Below are 17,275 nucleotides of genomic sequence, written 5' to 3' on the forward strand. Positions count from 1 at the left end.
TTTTTCAATTGAGCAATTCTTTTGCTATCTTTAAGTAGTTGTACAAAGGAGCTGCCACTCAACAAAGCAGCTTATGAACAGAGTGCATCTTGATCAATGAAGGACCACTACTTTCACTCCAAAATTGTTCCTGTAAAAATGGACTTAAATTTAGTATATTCACATACATATGTATACATAATTCTGAACATTAAACCGGCCTTATATTACAGGAATATAATTATGATTTACAGAGTTTACAACATTTGACAAATTTCATAGATAAGGGTAAGAATTGTATAGTTTACCTTCATGACTAAAGTAACTAAAGGAATTCTATGAATGGAAACTCCTCTGTACAACTACTTAAAGACAAAAAAAATCAAAATAATTTCTAATGCTTTTATACTAAACACACATGTGGTTTGCTGTCACACCTTGAAAATGAAGTTCAAGTTGGAGGTGTGGCTCACATGGTAGAATGCCTGGCTAGGAAGTATGAGGCTGTGAGTTCAAGCCCCATTTCTTTTTTTTTTCTTTATAAATGCATGTATTTATTTTTTTAAGTTTTTATTATCAAACTGAATTACAGAGAGGACTACCAAAAAATAAAGTGAAATACAATTTAATATTCTGTACTTATATAGCTTTTCAGATGCTACTCCATTCTGCTGTTCATCCTCTTAGCATGTGAGGTTAGAAATGAAAGATACCTTGTTTCCATTTTATAAGCAAAGTAATTGAGTCAGAGAGATTCATAACTTGTCCAAGGGCCTGGAAAGCATAAACAGTACCAGAAACAGAACTATTACTCTCAAAAGTTTTTTTCCCAGTGAATCACATCCCACTGAGTCACATCTTGACTATTGTTTACTTTGTTAGAGCTACAGCACAGATAAAACTCCCAAACATTAAGCTAATGGACAAAAGACCACATATACATGGTTCTATTTGTGTGAAGTGCCCAGAGGAGGCAGACCTATAGAGACAAAGTAGATTGGTGGTGTTAGGGAATGCATAAGGGTGATAAAAATATAGAAATACTATAAAGTTAGATCAAGGTATATGCCCTTTAAAAACTGCTGAAATTTATAATGCTGGTTGTTTTTTTAAAAAATCAGTAAGGATCTTAAAATAATGCATGCAAAATAATTAGATGAAAATATCTGTATATTATTAATAAGGCCAAACAGCTTACTGAAAGAAAATAGGCTAACAGGTTTTTTTTTTCATTTGAGGCTTGGTCAAATACATTTAAGGAGATTAATGCTGAAATAATTTATCTGAACTCTGTCTTCTAATATTTGTGACTACTGACAAAAAGCAAAGGACACTTCATCCTAACAGGTAGAAGGGAAATCACTTTAGTGGACTGATTTGTGGGTCATGATGACCTCTGAGAGGAGTATTATCAATTGGGATAAATTGTACATTTTGGAAGTAATATTAGTGTGAGATAAACATAAAATTACCAAAATTATATAAACAAATCTTTTAAAAGGGAGCTAAGATGGTAGTCTTCAAATTTTTATTTCATGTCTACTTTTCTGTAAGAGATTAAGTTTTACCATCAAGGATTAGAAGGACATGGACAACCCATTATTTGCTCTTCTACCACTATTAAATTATGTAAGATGGAATTAGCACATATTTAAATGGTTAGTCTCTATACATTTAAAAAGCTACACAAAGAGAAGATATGGGAGAAATAAATCAAAAGCCTTTAGTGTGCAACATAATGATCATCATAGTTTTTATGCTATATTATTGATTCATAGTTGAAATTATTCAATGGTATTTAAGAAGGAAAAGGGAACACAATGTACAAGTCTCTGCATTTATTTAATTTTGAAAGCAGGGGCACAGAATCGGACTTAGAATCATGACACAGCAAAGTAGAGCCCAGAGCAAAGCCTTCCAGCCTTAGTCTAACACATGGGTTTCCTGAAAGTCAGACCCCAGCCAGATTCAGCCCACTTCTTCATAAGGTAGCTCCACATTGTTACAAGGCTCTCTTGAGGTGAGGTTATTTGTTAAAACCTGCCTCCTTAAGCCTTTACACTTCTTGTTCGGGAGGCCGGCTGGGGAGGAGCAGGCTAAGCTCACTCCTTCTCTGCATGGAGGCCCATTAGGAAGTGGGGCCACCTATTCTAATGAACATCTCTGATGTCCAGTCCCCTGAAAAATCCCTAAAGAAATGGTTTCCAGATTCCAAAATGCCAAGCTCCATTGGGAAAAGTTATTAAATAACACACACACACACACACACACACACACACACACACACGGCTTCAGCTAGAAACGCCGTATCAAAAGCAATGGAGCAATGAATTCCTTTAATCTGGGCTTTGTCGTGGTTAAGGCGTAGTCTACCTTTGTTTCTCAATAGCTGTATAACCTGAAACAGGCCACTTAACTTTGCTAAAGCTGAATTTCTTCACTAGTATGGAGAGGGTAATACATGTTTTCTACTTCCAGGGCGATTTGAGAATTAAATGAGAACATGAATGTCAGTTCTTAGCACAGTGCCTGGCAATGAGATGTCAACAACTTGTGCATGTGACTTGGTGGGGAAGGGAGTGAACACTTCAACAGGACGGCCTAGGCACAGAGCTGGCTTCAGCACTTTCTAGCTTGGAGAAATTTGCAAGGATTCTCAAGCAGAGAATTTTACTTTACTTCATATTTCGAAGGAACTGTCCCAAGAGTTGGTTGTGTATTCAGCATAAAGCAATGCTGTTCATTCCCATTGGTTAACACTGAACCACGCCATACCCACGTTCACAAAGTAAACAAGCCTCACGGTTCCTTTCTTTTCATCTCTTTGTTTGGTTTTGATAATAGTGTTTCTCTGTTCTTATAGAAGGACTTAAGAAATGAATCCCAATTTCTGGTTATTATACAAATACTGTGTAAGATTACAATTTTCTTTTCTTTTCTTTTCTTTTTTGCTCAAGGCTAGCACTCTGCCACTTGAGCCACAGCGCCACCTCTGGCTGTTTTCTATATATGTGGTGCTGGGGAATCGAACCCAGGGCTAAGCACCTTGCCACTAGGCCATATTCCCAGCCCTAAAATTACAATTTTCTATTCCTTGAAAGTTGGACAGTATTGGCCTATAATTTACAAAGCTTTCACAAAGACCTAAACACAAATTTCAATTTTTTCATTTAGAAAAACACAGGATTAACAAAAAAGTTAGTATTCATCTTAAGAAGAAAATACAGGGGAAAAGCTCCAGCACCGTGAATTTGATGGTGATTTTGGGGGGTATAACATCAAAAGCACAGGTAGCCAAAGCAAAATGAAAGCAAAGGAAGTGTGGCAAACTTTAAAATGTCTGTGTATGGGAAGAGACAATAGCTGGAGTGAAAGGGCCACCTGGCGACAGGAGGTTCACATACCTGATCCAGTCCTTATGAGAAACTTCCATAACCAAACAACGAAAGTCAAATAACTGCATTGTGAAAATGAGCAAAGGATTTGAACACACCATGCTCTAAGGAAGTTATACAAATGACCAACAGAAAATACTGCTGGTGAAGCTGTAAAGAAACTGGAACCTCTGCACACACATGGGTGGGAATGTAAAATGACATGGCCCCTAGGGCAACAGTGGATTTGCATGCCCATGTTTATCTCAGCATTATTTGCAACAGTCAAAGGTAGGAACAGTCGACATGTTCAGTGACACTGGAATGGGTAGCCAACATTAATCAACCTGGACTATGTCATGCTAAGTGAAAGAAAGAGAGAGAGAGAGAGAGAGAGAGAGAGAGAGAGAGAGAGAGAGAGAGCCATCAGTCACCAAACAACCTTGCTTAAACACACAACCTACAGACACAGCTAATCTATCACCAAGAATCTTGCTTACATGTAGACTCTAAAGACATCAAACTCAGAAGCAGAATGTAGGAAGGTGGCTACCCAGAGCTGGAGAGAAGAAATCAGTGTTTAATTGGCATAAAGTTTCATCTTTGCAAGATGAAAAAGTTATGTTTCTTACAGAAATTGTAAATATACATGAAAAATTACATTTAAAAGCATATAGAAAGCCAGGCAAGGGTGGCTCATGCCTGTCATCCTAGCTATTAGGAGGCTGAGATCTGAGAATCACAGTTCAAAGCCAGCCTGGGCAGAACAATCCCCTTGAAACTCTTATCTCCAATTAACCACTCAGAAACTAGAAGTGGCTCAAAGTGGTACAGCACTAGCCTTGAGCACAAAGAGGCTCAGGGACAGTGCCCAGAATAAGTTCAAGCCCCATGACTGACAAAAAAAGCATATAGAACACCATACTTACTAGTTTCACATTCAACATTAGGTTTTTAAAGCTTAATCACTTTGCTCATAAAATTTAACTTTTAGAAGTGCAATGTTTAGGGCTGGGAATATGGTCTAGTGGCAAGAATGCTTGCCTCGTATACATGAAGCCCTGAGTTCAATTCCTCAGTACCACATATATAGAAAACGGCCAGAAGTGGCGCTGTGGCTCAAGTGGCAGAGTGCTAGCCTTGAGCAAAAAGAAGCCAGGGACAGTGCTCAGGCCTTGAGTCCAAGGTCCAGGATTGGCAGGAAAAAAAAAAGAAGTGCAATGTTTAAAATGAAAAAAATTATTTCCCTTACATAAGAGTATCAGTTGAATTTTCCTTTAGCATACTAGGCCAGGGTGGTGGTAGAGTTGAGGGAGGCTGTATACCAAAGGAAATCCCACTTTGCTTCTAAAGTCCTTGCTTTGAATTTGAGATGTCTTTAATATCTCCACCCATTTCAGCCTTAAGGCTTAAGACAGCCAAATCAGAAAGGGTGATAGCAAACCTCCACCACAGACACTGAGATCACTTGAGAGATATTTGCAAGGCAAATCAATTAGAACAAGACTTCCTTATGATTGTAAGAAAAAAGTTAGACATTTCCTTTTATGACTATTGCTAACAAGAGGAATAAATAAATAAATTATCTTTACCTAGTACTTGCTTTTGCAAATCATAGCATCTGGCTTGCAAATTGACCTCCTGTTGTCTAGATGTCTGAATCTGCTGAGACCTTAGTATGGCTGCATCTGATAACAGTTTGAGATTTTTCATTTCTTCTTCAAGGCATACCTTATTTCTCTGGGATGCTGTCAAACTTCTGTTTAACGTATCTATTTCTGTAAAGAAAATTCAAAGTTTACAAATGAGCAATAATGAATCCTAAAACATTCTGGAGAAATGTCTTCTTTTAGAAAATAAATTCATGAGCGATATCTTTTCAGATTATGACACCTAACCAAAAGGTTAAATTGGAGTTCAATAGTGATTCTCAAAAGGAAAAAGAGAAAGAGACAGAGACAGAGAGAGATGGGGGGAGGGCTGTATTGTTAAACAAAGCATGAAACATTTTAATGATTGTAATACTAAATTCCAATGCTGCTTTGTTTTGTTTTGGTTTTAGACAGGTCCAGCTGTATATTCCTGGCTAGAATGGAGCTTGCAGTTGTCCGATCCTCCTGCCTCCACTCCTGAGGACTGTTAGAGGCACATGCCACCAGACTCAGAAGACTGAAAAACATACTATCTATGCAATGCTCTGAATTTTATTGAAAAAACATTGCTTTCTTGGCAACATGATTCAGACAAGCAAATTTAAATGTGCTAGCATAGGTTGGCTCAGTAACTCTTCTAGACAGCCACAAGGAATCATTCTACAGAAACTGTGAAGAAAGATGGTATGGATGGGGGTGGGGGTGGGGAAGAGAGGATTAGGAAGCTGTATCTAAAATGAATCAATTTAAGGTCAGAAAGTATTTGTTAAGATAATGTAACAGTTCTAATAACACTCTGCCTCTCAAAATGAGAGCCTATCAATTACTTGTCATTACTCTGTCTACTAAAGCTTAATACTTCTTAAGCTTAATATCTTAGATTTAAGTGTGCTTATTTTATAAAAAAATTGAAAAAAATACATGGAATATTAACTCCATCAGAATAGTTATCATCCCTGCTGCCATAAACCATCATGGAAAGCTAAGAACATAATACAATAAGTAATAATAGTATAAGATTTATATAACCACAGTGTGTTGAATACATGAGGATGTCTTCTATGTGAAAATCCAGACAGTGTGATTTTTTTTAAGCGTTTACTTGGCATCTTCTTCTTTGCTTAGTTCCACCTGGGCTGCAGGATGGGTTCAAATATGTTTGGCTTTCTTAAGAGATTGTCTTGGTTTATTGATCTTGGGGCTTCCATGGCAGAGACTATGGCTACATGGACCAGGAAAGACCAGAAGTAGAAGGATAGGACAGACCTAGAGGCAGATGCAATATGGCTAGCCAATGATCATAGGAAAAATAAAGCAGTGAGCAAGACCACAGCCCAGAAATGAACACCCTAAGGGACCGTGATGAGCTGGATGAACAATGTGGTCCAAGGAAAATGTGGCATGATCATAGACTTGTGGCTTGAGAATAGAGCCTGGCAACTTTTCACCTTGTTTTTATTCAAATTAGGAAACCTATAGAAATACATTGGCAAGGTCTAAGGGTTCTAAGGTCTAGGGTTCTAAGTTAGTCCGATGCTTATTTTATGTGGGGATCCCATTCCCGTAAGAATAGCCAATCTACTTCTAAAAATGCATGACTACACATCCATTTCTCAGAAGGTGATTAACAACATACTAGCATACAAAGTTTTAAAAGAAGATGGGGACTGAGGGTATAGCTCATGGTAGAGTACTCGCCTAGCATATGCAAGGCCATAAGTTCAACCCTAGTACTACAGAAACAAAGCACACACATACATATGACACAGTTAACAAAAGTGAAGTGTTTTAGTTGTTCTCATATTCCAAGTCTTCCTGAGCATTTTTGTAGCCTTAGAGGTAGCTTATTATGGTGGAATAAACTGTACCATGTGATAACTGTACGTGTCTATGCTTAAGTCACAATGACACTGCAAGGGAACACACACTGTCACCTACTTATCATTTGCCAGAATGACTCTGCTTAGGTTAGTAAGCTGACTCTGTTAGTGAACACTACTGTCTAAAATAAGTCCTAGTGTCGATGTGACTTTTTATCTGACATTAAAAGAACAAGACTGTAATATAAATACATTTGTAAAATATATTCCATTCTCACATATTCATGAAGTACAGCACAATTTCAAAGAGAATAGGGGCTACAATATTTCCAGCACGGACCCCAGCAGAGGAAGTTCTGGAGGTGAAACTTTTCATACCCTGGTGTCAAAATCCAATCCTGCACTCGCCTTCATACAGTCAACTACTTGTATCCAAGTGTGAAGTTTGGAAATGATGAACCCCACCAGCTCAGCACTACCTCATGAAGAAGCTCCTCCTGTCCCAGATGCATGGTCTATCAAGGCTCAAATGCTGCCCCTTCACAGAAACCTTTGCTAGCTGATATGGATGTGGCCATGGTCTTCCTGGAACTCACACCAGTTTACCCATTTGAACTGCACTAATCACACATAAATGTCATCTACTATAGGCTAGGCTATACATTATTTCAGGGCACCGGAAGTTGCTTATTCCTTTTCTATTGCCTCCATAATTTCTACCATGATGTCCTAGAATAGGAGCTAAGTAAACCTGTTCTGTGTCTAAATAAAGGCTGTTGAGTAAAGCTTCTACATAGTTTCTAATACATCACTAGTTACACATCCAAAAGGAAGAAATATTTGGAACAGGATATCAAATAAGCCTATTTTTTTTTTTTTGGGCCAGTCCTGGGCCTTGAACTCAGGGCCAGAGCACTGCCCCTGTCACTCTGCCACTTGAGCCACAGCACCACTTCTGGCCATTTTCTGTATATGTGGTGCTGGGGAATGGAACACAGGGCTTCACGTATACGAGGCGAGCACTCTACCACTAGGCCCTGTTCCCAGCCCCCAAGCCTCTTTTTGTGTGTGCTGGTATTAGAGATTGAACTCAGGGCCTCAAGCTGTCACATGATTTTTCAGTCAAAGCTGGTGCTCTACCACTTGAGTCACATCTCCACTTCTGTTTGTTTTTGTTGTTAGCTAATTGGAAATAAGAGTCTCACAGACGTCTATGGCCCAGGCTGGCCTTAAGATATAGAATATTTTCTTAAACTTCCAATTTTTGAATGGGCATGTTTATGTATTTATGAGAACTGCTAGGGGTAGAATGTGCTCCAAGTGATCAAAGAAGCTCTAAATGGCAAGCTTCTGCGCCTGTCAAGTTTTGCATGTACTTACACGTTTGTACCCTCACCCCCTGGGGGTCTGATTGTGCTCACAGTACTAAGGAGAAAAACACTCTGAAGATAATAAAACTTCAAGCCCACACACCCATCTGTCATGTTCTCTAAGCTCTCATTGGTGAACTGAACACGATTCATGTGCATACATTTCCATCTCTAAGCTTCTGACTCATCTACAGCAATCAGAAATTGGTCTCTTCGGGCTGGCTACCCTTTCCAGGGATGAGCCATATTTTTCTATTTCTTTCATACAGTAATTTTGGATTGTCTTTTGGTCATCACTGACATTTTGTTATAGAAACTAGGTAACTATTACATTTCTTCAGAGAAATGTTGATTTTTTTTGTCTTGTTTTACTAAGCATTTCTTAGAGCTAACTTCAAATTGTATGATGTGTCTCCCCCAAGGAAAGTATCTGCTAAAATATCAACTGTTAGTTTTCTGTGAATTGCATAAACTCTTCCTTATATGCAGGTACTTCAGGAATAAGCCAGACATTTGGACTATATACAAAACTTAAGCTCTGCCTCTCTGAGGATCTTTTCTCCAGATAATCCCTAATGTCATGGCTGCCTCGTCTCTGTCCTTTAGTCCTCAGGTCCCAAAGAATACATATTTCTACCAGATGTTTTGTTTCTGTGCATGGAGGAAAAGGGAATTTACATTTCTTCTCCTTCTTTCAATATCTAAAGCAGTTATAATAGAATATTATTAGAGTTTTAAGTCATAGTGAAAGTAAGCAAAAAGAGAATTCCCATATACTTCTTGTCCTTGCACACATGCATACACATATACACATACACACGCATATATAAACACATCTCCTGAACTACAGTGATGTTTCCTATTAACTTATTTGATAAACCAGTAGTGACACATTATTATTATTATTACCCAGAATTCACAATTTCAAGTTCACTTTTGGTATTGTGTATTCTGTGAGTTTTGACAAATGCATCATAACATGTGTGCACCACTGGACTGCCTCAGACTTCTGACAACCACTAACCTATTTACTGACCCAGGGCTTTTCCTTTTCCAGAAGACTGTGTAGTCATAACAACACAGTTTGTAACCTTTTCAGATGGCATCTTTCACTTATTAATAAGACTTGTTTCAATTTTTGACATTCCCTCCTCAGTGTGTTTGATTTTGTTATTTGCCAGTGTTTATAGTTATTTGTTGTCTATAATTAGTTATTATCTGTTGGAGGCCAATCTAATATGACTACTTAGTCATTAAGAGAAAAACATTTTAAAAACTCAAATTGGTTCCTTTAACAGGGAAATCAGACTTCTGACCATTGCTCAACATAGACGTATTATGACTTACCTTGGAGCAGCTGAAAATTACTGCATTTCAGGGTGACTAAATGTTAATGTTCATCTCTTATACCAACCACAAATAGTTTTAGAAAGTGAGTCTCAAGTCCCACCAAATATGAGGCATTATTTCTTTACTTAAAATACTCTTTTTTTTTTTTTTACAAAAAAGAACAATTATGTTTAAAGGCACATAACAAACCTGCCAAGGCTGCTTCACTTATGGATTTAATTTGTAGAGAAACTTCTCCTTTCAATGAAGTCCAGATTTGAAAATTATCACATATTTCATTTTTAATACTGCTTAGTTCTCTTTTGGTAAAAGTAAATAATGAAAGAGTCTTATTCCAGAAATATTTATACTCCGATAATTTTTGACTGCAATGAAAAATTAGAATTTTTAAAATAAAGTAAGCATAAGACATATTTATTCAAACGGTTTTAAACTAATCATATAATCTACTGTCTAAATGAGGACAACTTTGAAAAGGAAATGTGTTGTTCATGCTATAATAGGACAACAGATATAAACCAGAAATATGTTGGTTGGTTGGGTGTATAAGCATGTCAACTCAGTTCCATTTTGTACTATGTTAATTACAAAAATATAATTACCTTCATTTACATTTATCCTATTAACTTTTAAAATTCACCAGCAAATGCTTATAGAAAAAAATTGGGTTAGTGCAAAATTTAGACCAAATGTAGAAAATTTGGTCAGAGAATAAATGAGAATCTATTTGGTGACAACATTCTTCTATGTACCATGACTCCACAAACAGTACTACCTGAGCTAGCACTTTTGCTTCATCACATACCACAGTTCAAAATAAACTCATTTTTATCATCTTATTTTATTACTTCAGATATTCCGCTTATCATTTCCTTCATTGCTGAACAAGATACAGACATGGAAGTATTCAGTACAAAGATGACTGCGACCAGAAGAGTGTAATTGCTTGGTCAATATTTATGTCTCTGATGAGATGAAGATCTATTGGGTAGAGACATCTTTCTTGTGCCTCATAATCTCTTTAGTATCTACCACAGTGCATGTGATCAACAAATAATTAACCGACAAATAAACCGACAAATAATGGGGAAGTGGAAAGAGCTAGGGAAAATACACTGGATAGCACTAACATTTAAGGGGCGGGGGGGGGGGGGCGGGGGGAGGAAACCTAGGAAGGAACTGGTTCTAGTGAGTTAGAAGAAAACCCAAAGGAATAATATCAGAAAAGGCAGCAGACTTTAAGAAGAAAGTAGTAGGAAAGGTTTAAGACCTCAGACAAAGGCTGAACAGAGTCCATTGTAGCTGGTGTTAAGCAGACCTTTGGAGACCTCAGAGAAGCATTAGGTGGGAAAGGGCTCAGCAGGAAAGCAGACATGAGACAACAGTCCATTTGTGCTACCAACAATTAAAAATGTGGACAGAAGAAGAAGCAGAGAAAGAGGACCCGGGTGGGAATTACTGAGTGTGTGCATAGCTGAGCCAGCAGTGTGAGTGAACAGAAGCCAGAAATAAAAGAGAAAGGGGATCACTTCGTGTGCAAAGTCCTAGAAATCTAGGACAGATATACACAGAGGATAAAAGAGCCCTATTTTCCAGAAAGAAGGATGTTGTGACTCTGCGTGGCCAGTAGGGTCTTCCTGAGTGAGAAGACCCCAGGGGATAATTTATCAGGATACAAAGCAGAGGAAGAGGATGCGGACCATTTGTGAGGACAAGAAGCTAGAATGTGGAGTCAAAGTGTTTGGGGTGCGGCTGATAAAGCTGCAGATTTAGGAGTCAGGGCCTACAGGAATGTTTGACAGAAAGGAAAACTCACACGTGGGTATAGATGCCTCTGCAGGGAGAAAGGCAACAGACAGAAAATTCAAGCTTTATTAGCTGAGAGTAGATTCATGTTATGTGGAGACTCAATCAATACAATTTCTTGAAGAAAAAAATACAAAAATGATAACTATAAAATAGGTAAAAAGTGTGTAATTACTTATGGAATGAGAAAAATCACCACATATAGAAATTTACAAGTTAATAAAATTCTCTAGAACCATAAAATATAGGAATATAATTTTTAGATACATGCTCCCTAAATCTTCTCTACAAATGAGAAGCACTGTAGAATTCTTCTGCTTGTGTGGAAGGTTATACAGCCCTTTAATTTAACACAGCAAGAGACTTTTCAAAAAATCAACAGCTTAGGGGCTGGGAATGTGGCTTAATGGTAGAGTGCTGGCCTATCATGCATGAAGCCCTGGGTTTGATTCCTTGGTACCACATCACATAAACAGAAAAAGCTGGAAATGGCACTGTGGCTCAAATGGTAGAATACTAGCTTTGAGCAAAAGAAACTCAGGTTGTTTATTTGTTTTGTTTTTGTTGCCAGTCTTGGGGCTTGAACTCAGTGCCTGAGCACTGTCTCTGGCTTCTTTGTGCTCAAGGCTAGCACTCTACCTCTTGAGCCACAGTGCCACTTCTGGCTTTTTTCTATATATGTGGTGCTGAGGAATCAAACCCAGGGCTTCACATATACGAGGCAAGCACTTTACCACTAGGCCATATTCCCAGCCCCAAAAGAAACTCAGGAACCATGCCCAGGCCCTAAATTCAAGCCCCAGGACTGGTTAAAAAAAAAAAAAAAAAAGCTTAGGGCTGGGAATATGACCTAATGGCAAGAGTTCTTGCCTCATATACATGAAGCCCTAGGTTTGATTCCCCAGCACCACATATACAGAAAACGACCAAAAGTGGCACTGTGGCTCAAGTGGTAGAGTGCTAGCCTTGAGCAAAAAGAAGCCAGGGACAGTGCTCAGGCCCTGAGTCCAAGGTCCAGGACTGGCAAAAACAAACAAACAAACAAAAAACAAAAAAAAAACAATGCTTAGTAGATAGTATAAATATTCAGTGTTGTCAGATCTAGATAAATCCTTATTTTTTATACATCATTATTATAAGATTTTTGGCATTTCAGTTTTTCTTAGAAAGTATTTTTTTTTTTTTTGGCCAGTCCTGGGCCTTGGACTCAGGGCCTGAGCACTGTCCCTGGCTTCTTCCCTCTCAAGGCTAGCACTCTGCCACTTGAGCCACAGCGCCGCTTCTGGCCATTTTCTGTATATGTGGTGCTGGGGAATCGAACCTAGGGCCTCGTGTATCCGAGGCAGGCACTCTTGCCACTAGGCTATATCCCCAGCCCCTCTTAGAAAGTATTTTAAATATGAAACAAATGGGCAAGTTTCTTTTAAATATCACCCTTGAAGTAATATTTTATAATTTTTATATTAAATGGTGTCATTTTTTGTAAAATTAGTAGGAAACAGATTTTTCTCCAAAGTATTCAAATAATTAACTCCTCTTCATTGGATTACCAAATACTTCAAGAACTTTATTGTGGGCTTATCTCTTATATTGTTTGTTTTTTACCCATCCTGGGTCTTGAACTCAGGGTCTAGGCACCATTCCTGAGCCTCTTTGTGCTAAAAGCTAGTGCTCTGCCACTTGAGCCACAGCATCACTTCTAGTTTTTTTGATTAGTTTATTGGCGATAAGTCTCAGGGGACTTTTCTGCTTGGGCTGGCTTTAAACAGAGATCCTCAAATCTCAGCCTCCTGAGTAGCTAGGATTACAGGCATGAGCCACCAGCACTTGGCTCTTACATTGTTTGAGTATACAGAAATGCCACAACAAAACCCCTTTGTATAAACTAACGCATTCAAGTAAAAATGAAAAAAAAATCTGAGAAAAAGAAAACAATTATTATTAGTGAATTTGCTTGATATAATTAAAATACTGTTAAAATTTGCTTTATTTATGTTTTAATCTATCAAATTTTAAAATATAGAACACGTCACAAATTTGTGTGTCATCCTTGAACAGGGGTCATGATCATTTTCTCTGCATTGGTCCAGTTTTAGTATATGTGCTGCCGAAGCGAGCAGTGCTTCTTGTATTTTTAAACCGTTTGCTTTTATTCATTAATAAAATTCACAGTTCATGCCTGTAATCTGAGCTCATCTGGAAGGTGAGATCTGAGGATCATGGTTCAAAGCCAGCTTGGTCAGAAAGTCTGTGACTCTCTTTTCTCCAAATTAAACACCAAAATAAAATCCAAAAGTGCAGCTGTGGGCTGGGAATGTGGAAGCCCTGGGTTCGATTCCTCAGCACCACATAAACAGAAGAAGCCGGAAGTGGCGCAGTAGCTCAAGAGGTTGAGTGCAAGAATTGAGCAAAAAGAAGCCAGGGGCAGTGCTCAGGCCCTGAGTCCAAGCCCCAGGACTGGCAACAACAACAAAGTGCAGCTATGGGTCAAGTAGTAGGCAGGGCTAACCTTGAGCAAAAAAGCTCAGAGACAGTGTCCAGGCCTGGAGTTCAAGCCCCAGGATGAGAAATAAATTTTTTTCATACACATTCAAATGTTTAATCTGTGATTTCTTTGTTTATTACAGAAAAGCTATTCTAAATTGTCTTTCCAAATGCCAACCGAGTGGTGCATTCCCAAGTCAACTTTGCCTCATTAAGACTCTCCCAAGCCTGTAACTCGCCTGCTGACCTCGTCAGTGGGACAGAGGGGAAATGAGACTGGAAAGACGATTCTTAAACAGTTAGAAACAAACCACCTCCTTTCACCAGGGGCCTGTCCGGAACTGTGGAAGGACGTCTTGAGGAGGGGTTCTGAGAGGTGAGCACCATGTCATTCACTGTAAATCTGTCTGAATTGATAACTTACTTTGGAGAGTATGAAGCAAATCACCAGCTGAGGAGAGAAGAGCAGGGCCGGAGAGCCCAGCTGTCACGTGGGGCCTCACAGAGCCCTCGACTAACAACTTGGAAGTAGGCTGAGTACTGATGTCTTTAAGTGTAAATACAAACATATGAGTAGAGGTAAAAGGACTTGGAACACTAGAAAACTCTGCTGTGTATAAGCCTGCACTATGTAGAAAAACTAAACAATACACACAAAAACTAATAAACAAGTTCATCAAAATTGTAGGGTGTAATGGGGCTGGGGATATGGCCTAGTGGCAAGAGTGCTTGCCTCCTATACATGAGGCCCTGGGTTCGATTCCCCAGCACCACATATACAGAAAACGGCCAGAAGTGGCGCTGTGGCTCAAGTGGTAGAGTGCTAGCCTTGAACAAAAAGAAGCCAGGGACAGGGCTCAGGCCCTGAGTCCAAGCCCCAGGACTGGCCAAAAAAAAATATTTAAAAAATTGTAGGGTGTAAGATCCATATGCAGAAAGAAAAATTTTATTTCTTAATATTACCAATAACCAATTCCCACTACAAGATTAGGAAACCACTGTCATTCATGATAACATAAGAATAACAGAACACTTAGAAACAAATTTAATAAAGGAAGTGAAAAAAACCTAACACATTTTCAAGAGAATTAACTGTCTCCACAGGAAGATATAGCACATTCACAAATTAGAAGCTTCCATGCTTCTTTCACATCCCAGGTTGATAACAGATCCAACACTGTACCTATTAAAATCTCAGCAATGAATCTGGAGGTTTTGACAAGCTGATCCTAAAATGCATGTAGAAATTCAAGGGACCCATAATGCCCAATAATCTTAGAAACAAAGAAGAAAGCTAGAGGATTACATTCTTGGATTTTAAATTTTACAAAAACTTACAGTACTCAAGACAAAAGATGCCAGGTTAATGAAATAGGAAAGTGTCCAGGGATACTCCCTTCTACCCATGGTGAACTGATTCTAGGTGAAAGTGTGAAAATACCTTCAATGGGGAAAAAAGTCTTTTTAACATGTTGCAACATTGACTATCCTCATAAAATAAGATGAACTTAGATTCTTACCATACTCATACACAAAAATTAACTCAAATGGATCACAACAAAACTTTTATTTCCTTCTTATCAAAGTGCTGTACAGAGGGGTTACAGTTTCATATGTAAGGCAGTGCATACATTTCTTATCCAACTTGTCAACTTATTAACAACAAAACTTTTTGAAGAAACTATAGGAAAGAAATCATTGTGATTTTGGCTTGGGTCATTTTAAATATATCACTGATGCACAATTCATAAGAGAAAATGGATTAACTATATTTCATCAAATATAGTAGAAGTACATTGTTTACATTCATAAAAGTAGAACAATGAAATTATTTTAACATTGAAATCATTTTAAAAAGAGGGAAGAGGGTCAGAGAGAGTGATAGAGGGAGGGGTACATTGTCCACATGTTCGGAAATGCTACAATCACCCCCACCTCTTGTAAATTCTTGATGTATGAAAATAAGAAAAAGCCATTGAGAAAATGATGCAAAATGCAACTACAAATCACACTTCTATAGAAGACTTTTACCCAGGACTTTTTACCAGTGCACCATTTCCTATGAGAGAATGGTTGCCTAGTATGTATGAGACGCTGGGATCAATCCCCAGCACAGCCCAAAACAGTGACCAAACTAGAATATAAAATAAAAGCAAACTTTAGATAGGCACAAGTCTCTTCAAGAACATAGAATATGGCAATTGACATGAAATAACATGAGCAGGATGAACTCTATCCATTTTATAACATCTTATAGCAACTGTAATTATATGAACCACTACACATGCTTAAAATCTAGTCAATTCTCCATCCACAGTGGGATTAATGAGCAAACAGTTGGGATTTCCTTAACAGGCTTAGGCCAAAACTATTGCAGGGACTAAATATTAAAGAAAGCTTGCTTTTATAACAAAGCCTCTCCCATAATATTGGCATTCAGCCATTCATGAGAATTGCTATGGTTTTAGTGTTTGTTTCCAGAATCCATGTGTTGGAACCTTAATTGTCAAAGTAAAAAACAAGAACAAAACAAAAACGAATGGTCTTCATTAAAATAGGAGAATTAAGGCCACCAAGGTGCTATTATCCCACCAGATTTCTGGAAAAAGACCAACGAACAAAAGTGGACATCTGGATGGCTGTGGTGGCACACACTTGTAATCCCAGCCACTTGGGAGGAGGAGATCAAAAGGCAAAAAGTTAGTGAGAGGGCTGGGAATATAGCCTAGTGGTAGAGTGCTTCCCTCGTACACATGAAGCCCTGGGTTCCATTCCTCAGCACCACATATATAGAAAATGGCCAGAAGTGGCGCTGTGGCTCAAGTGGCAGAGTGCTAGCCTTGAGCAAAAAGAAGCCAGCGGCAGTGCTCAGGCCCTGAGTCCAAGGCCCAGGACTGGCAAAAAAAAAAAAAAAAAAAAAAAAAAAAGAAAGAAAAAAAAAGAAGAAGGAGGAGGAAAACTCTAGGAATCAGAATTAAAATCCTAAAAAAGTTAGTGAGACCCTATGTCAATGAAGAAGCTGGGTTTGGTGGCATATAGCAGTGGTCCCTGTAACAGGGAGGCACAGGTAGGGAGGAAGACAGTCTGAGACCAGCCCTCACCAAACATCTGAGAACTTACCTGAAAAATAACTGAAGTAAAAAGGCTGGGGGTGTGGTGCAAGTGATAGAGTGCCGGTCTAGCAAGCCCAGGATCTGAGTTCAAACCTCAGCACCACCAAAATAAGGTGATTTGTAGTGTAAACAGACTTTATTAACTCATTTATTCATTTATTAAGTTTCAGCTATATGCAAGGCATTTATGAAGTATCGATGTTTAGTATGTTATCATCAGATAATACATTTAAAAAATTAGCCCAGAGAATGTTTTGAAAAATGTTTCTGGTAATAATAACTGGAAGATCAAAAACAAGCATTCAGAATACTCACCAGCAATTAAAT

General features: G+C 38.4%; 1 protein-coding gene and 1 non-coding gene across 2 annotated transcripts in view; both read right to left on the reverse strand.

The window, feature by feature from the left end:
- Lekr1 (leucine, glutamate and lysine rich 1) overlaps positions 1 to 17,275 on the reverse strand; it is a 107,067-nt gene that overhangs the window by 44,986 nt on the left and 44,806 nt on the right. Inside the window, exons 5-6 of the mRNA XM_048345859.1 lie at positions 9,735 to 9,910; positions 4,946 to 5,131 (exon numbers count right to left, since the gene is read on the reverse strand). Of these exons, the coding sequence (XP_048201816.1) occupies positions 4,946 to 5,131; positions 9,735 to 9,910 (362 nt within the window). The remainder of the gene's footprint in view (positions 1 to 4,945; positions 5,132 to 9,734; positions 9,911 to 17,275) is intronic.
- Positions 13,365 to 13,471, reverse strand: LOC125352148. The gene has a single exon (XR_007211139.1). It is a non-coding gene; the product is annotated as a U6 spliceosomal RNA (small nuclear RNA).

The sequence above is a fragment of the Perognathus longimembris genome, chromosome 5, assembly GCF_023159225.1.
Source record: "Perognathus longimembris pacificus isolate PPM17 chromosome 5, ASM2315922v1, whole genome shotgun sequence".
NCBI classification, from domain to species: domain Eukaryota; kingdom Metazoa; phylum Chordata; class Mammalia; order Rodentia; family Heteromyidae; genus Perognathus; species Perognathus longimembris.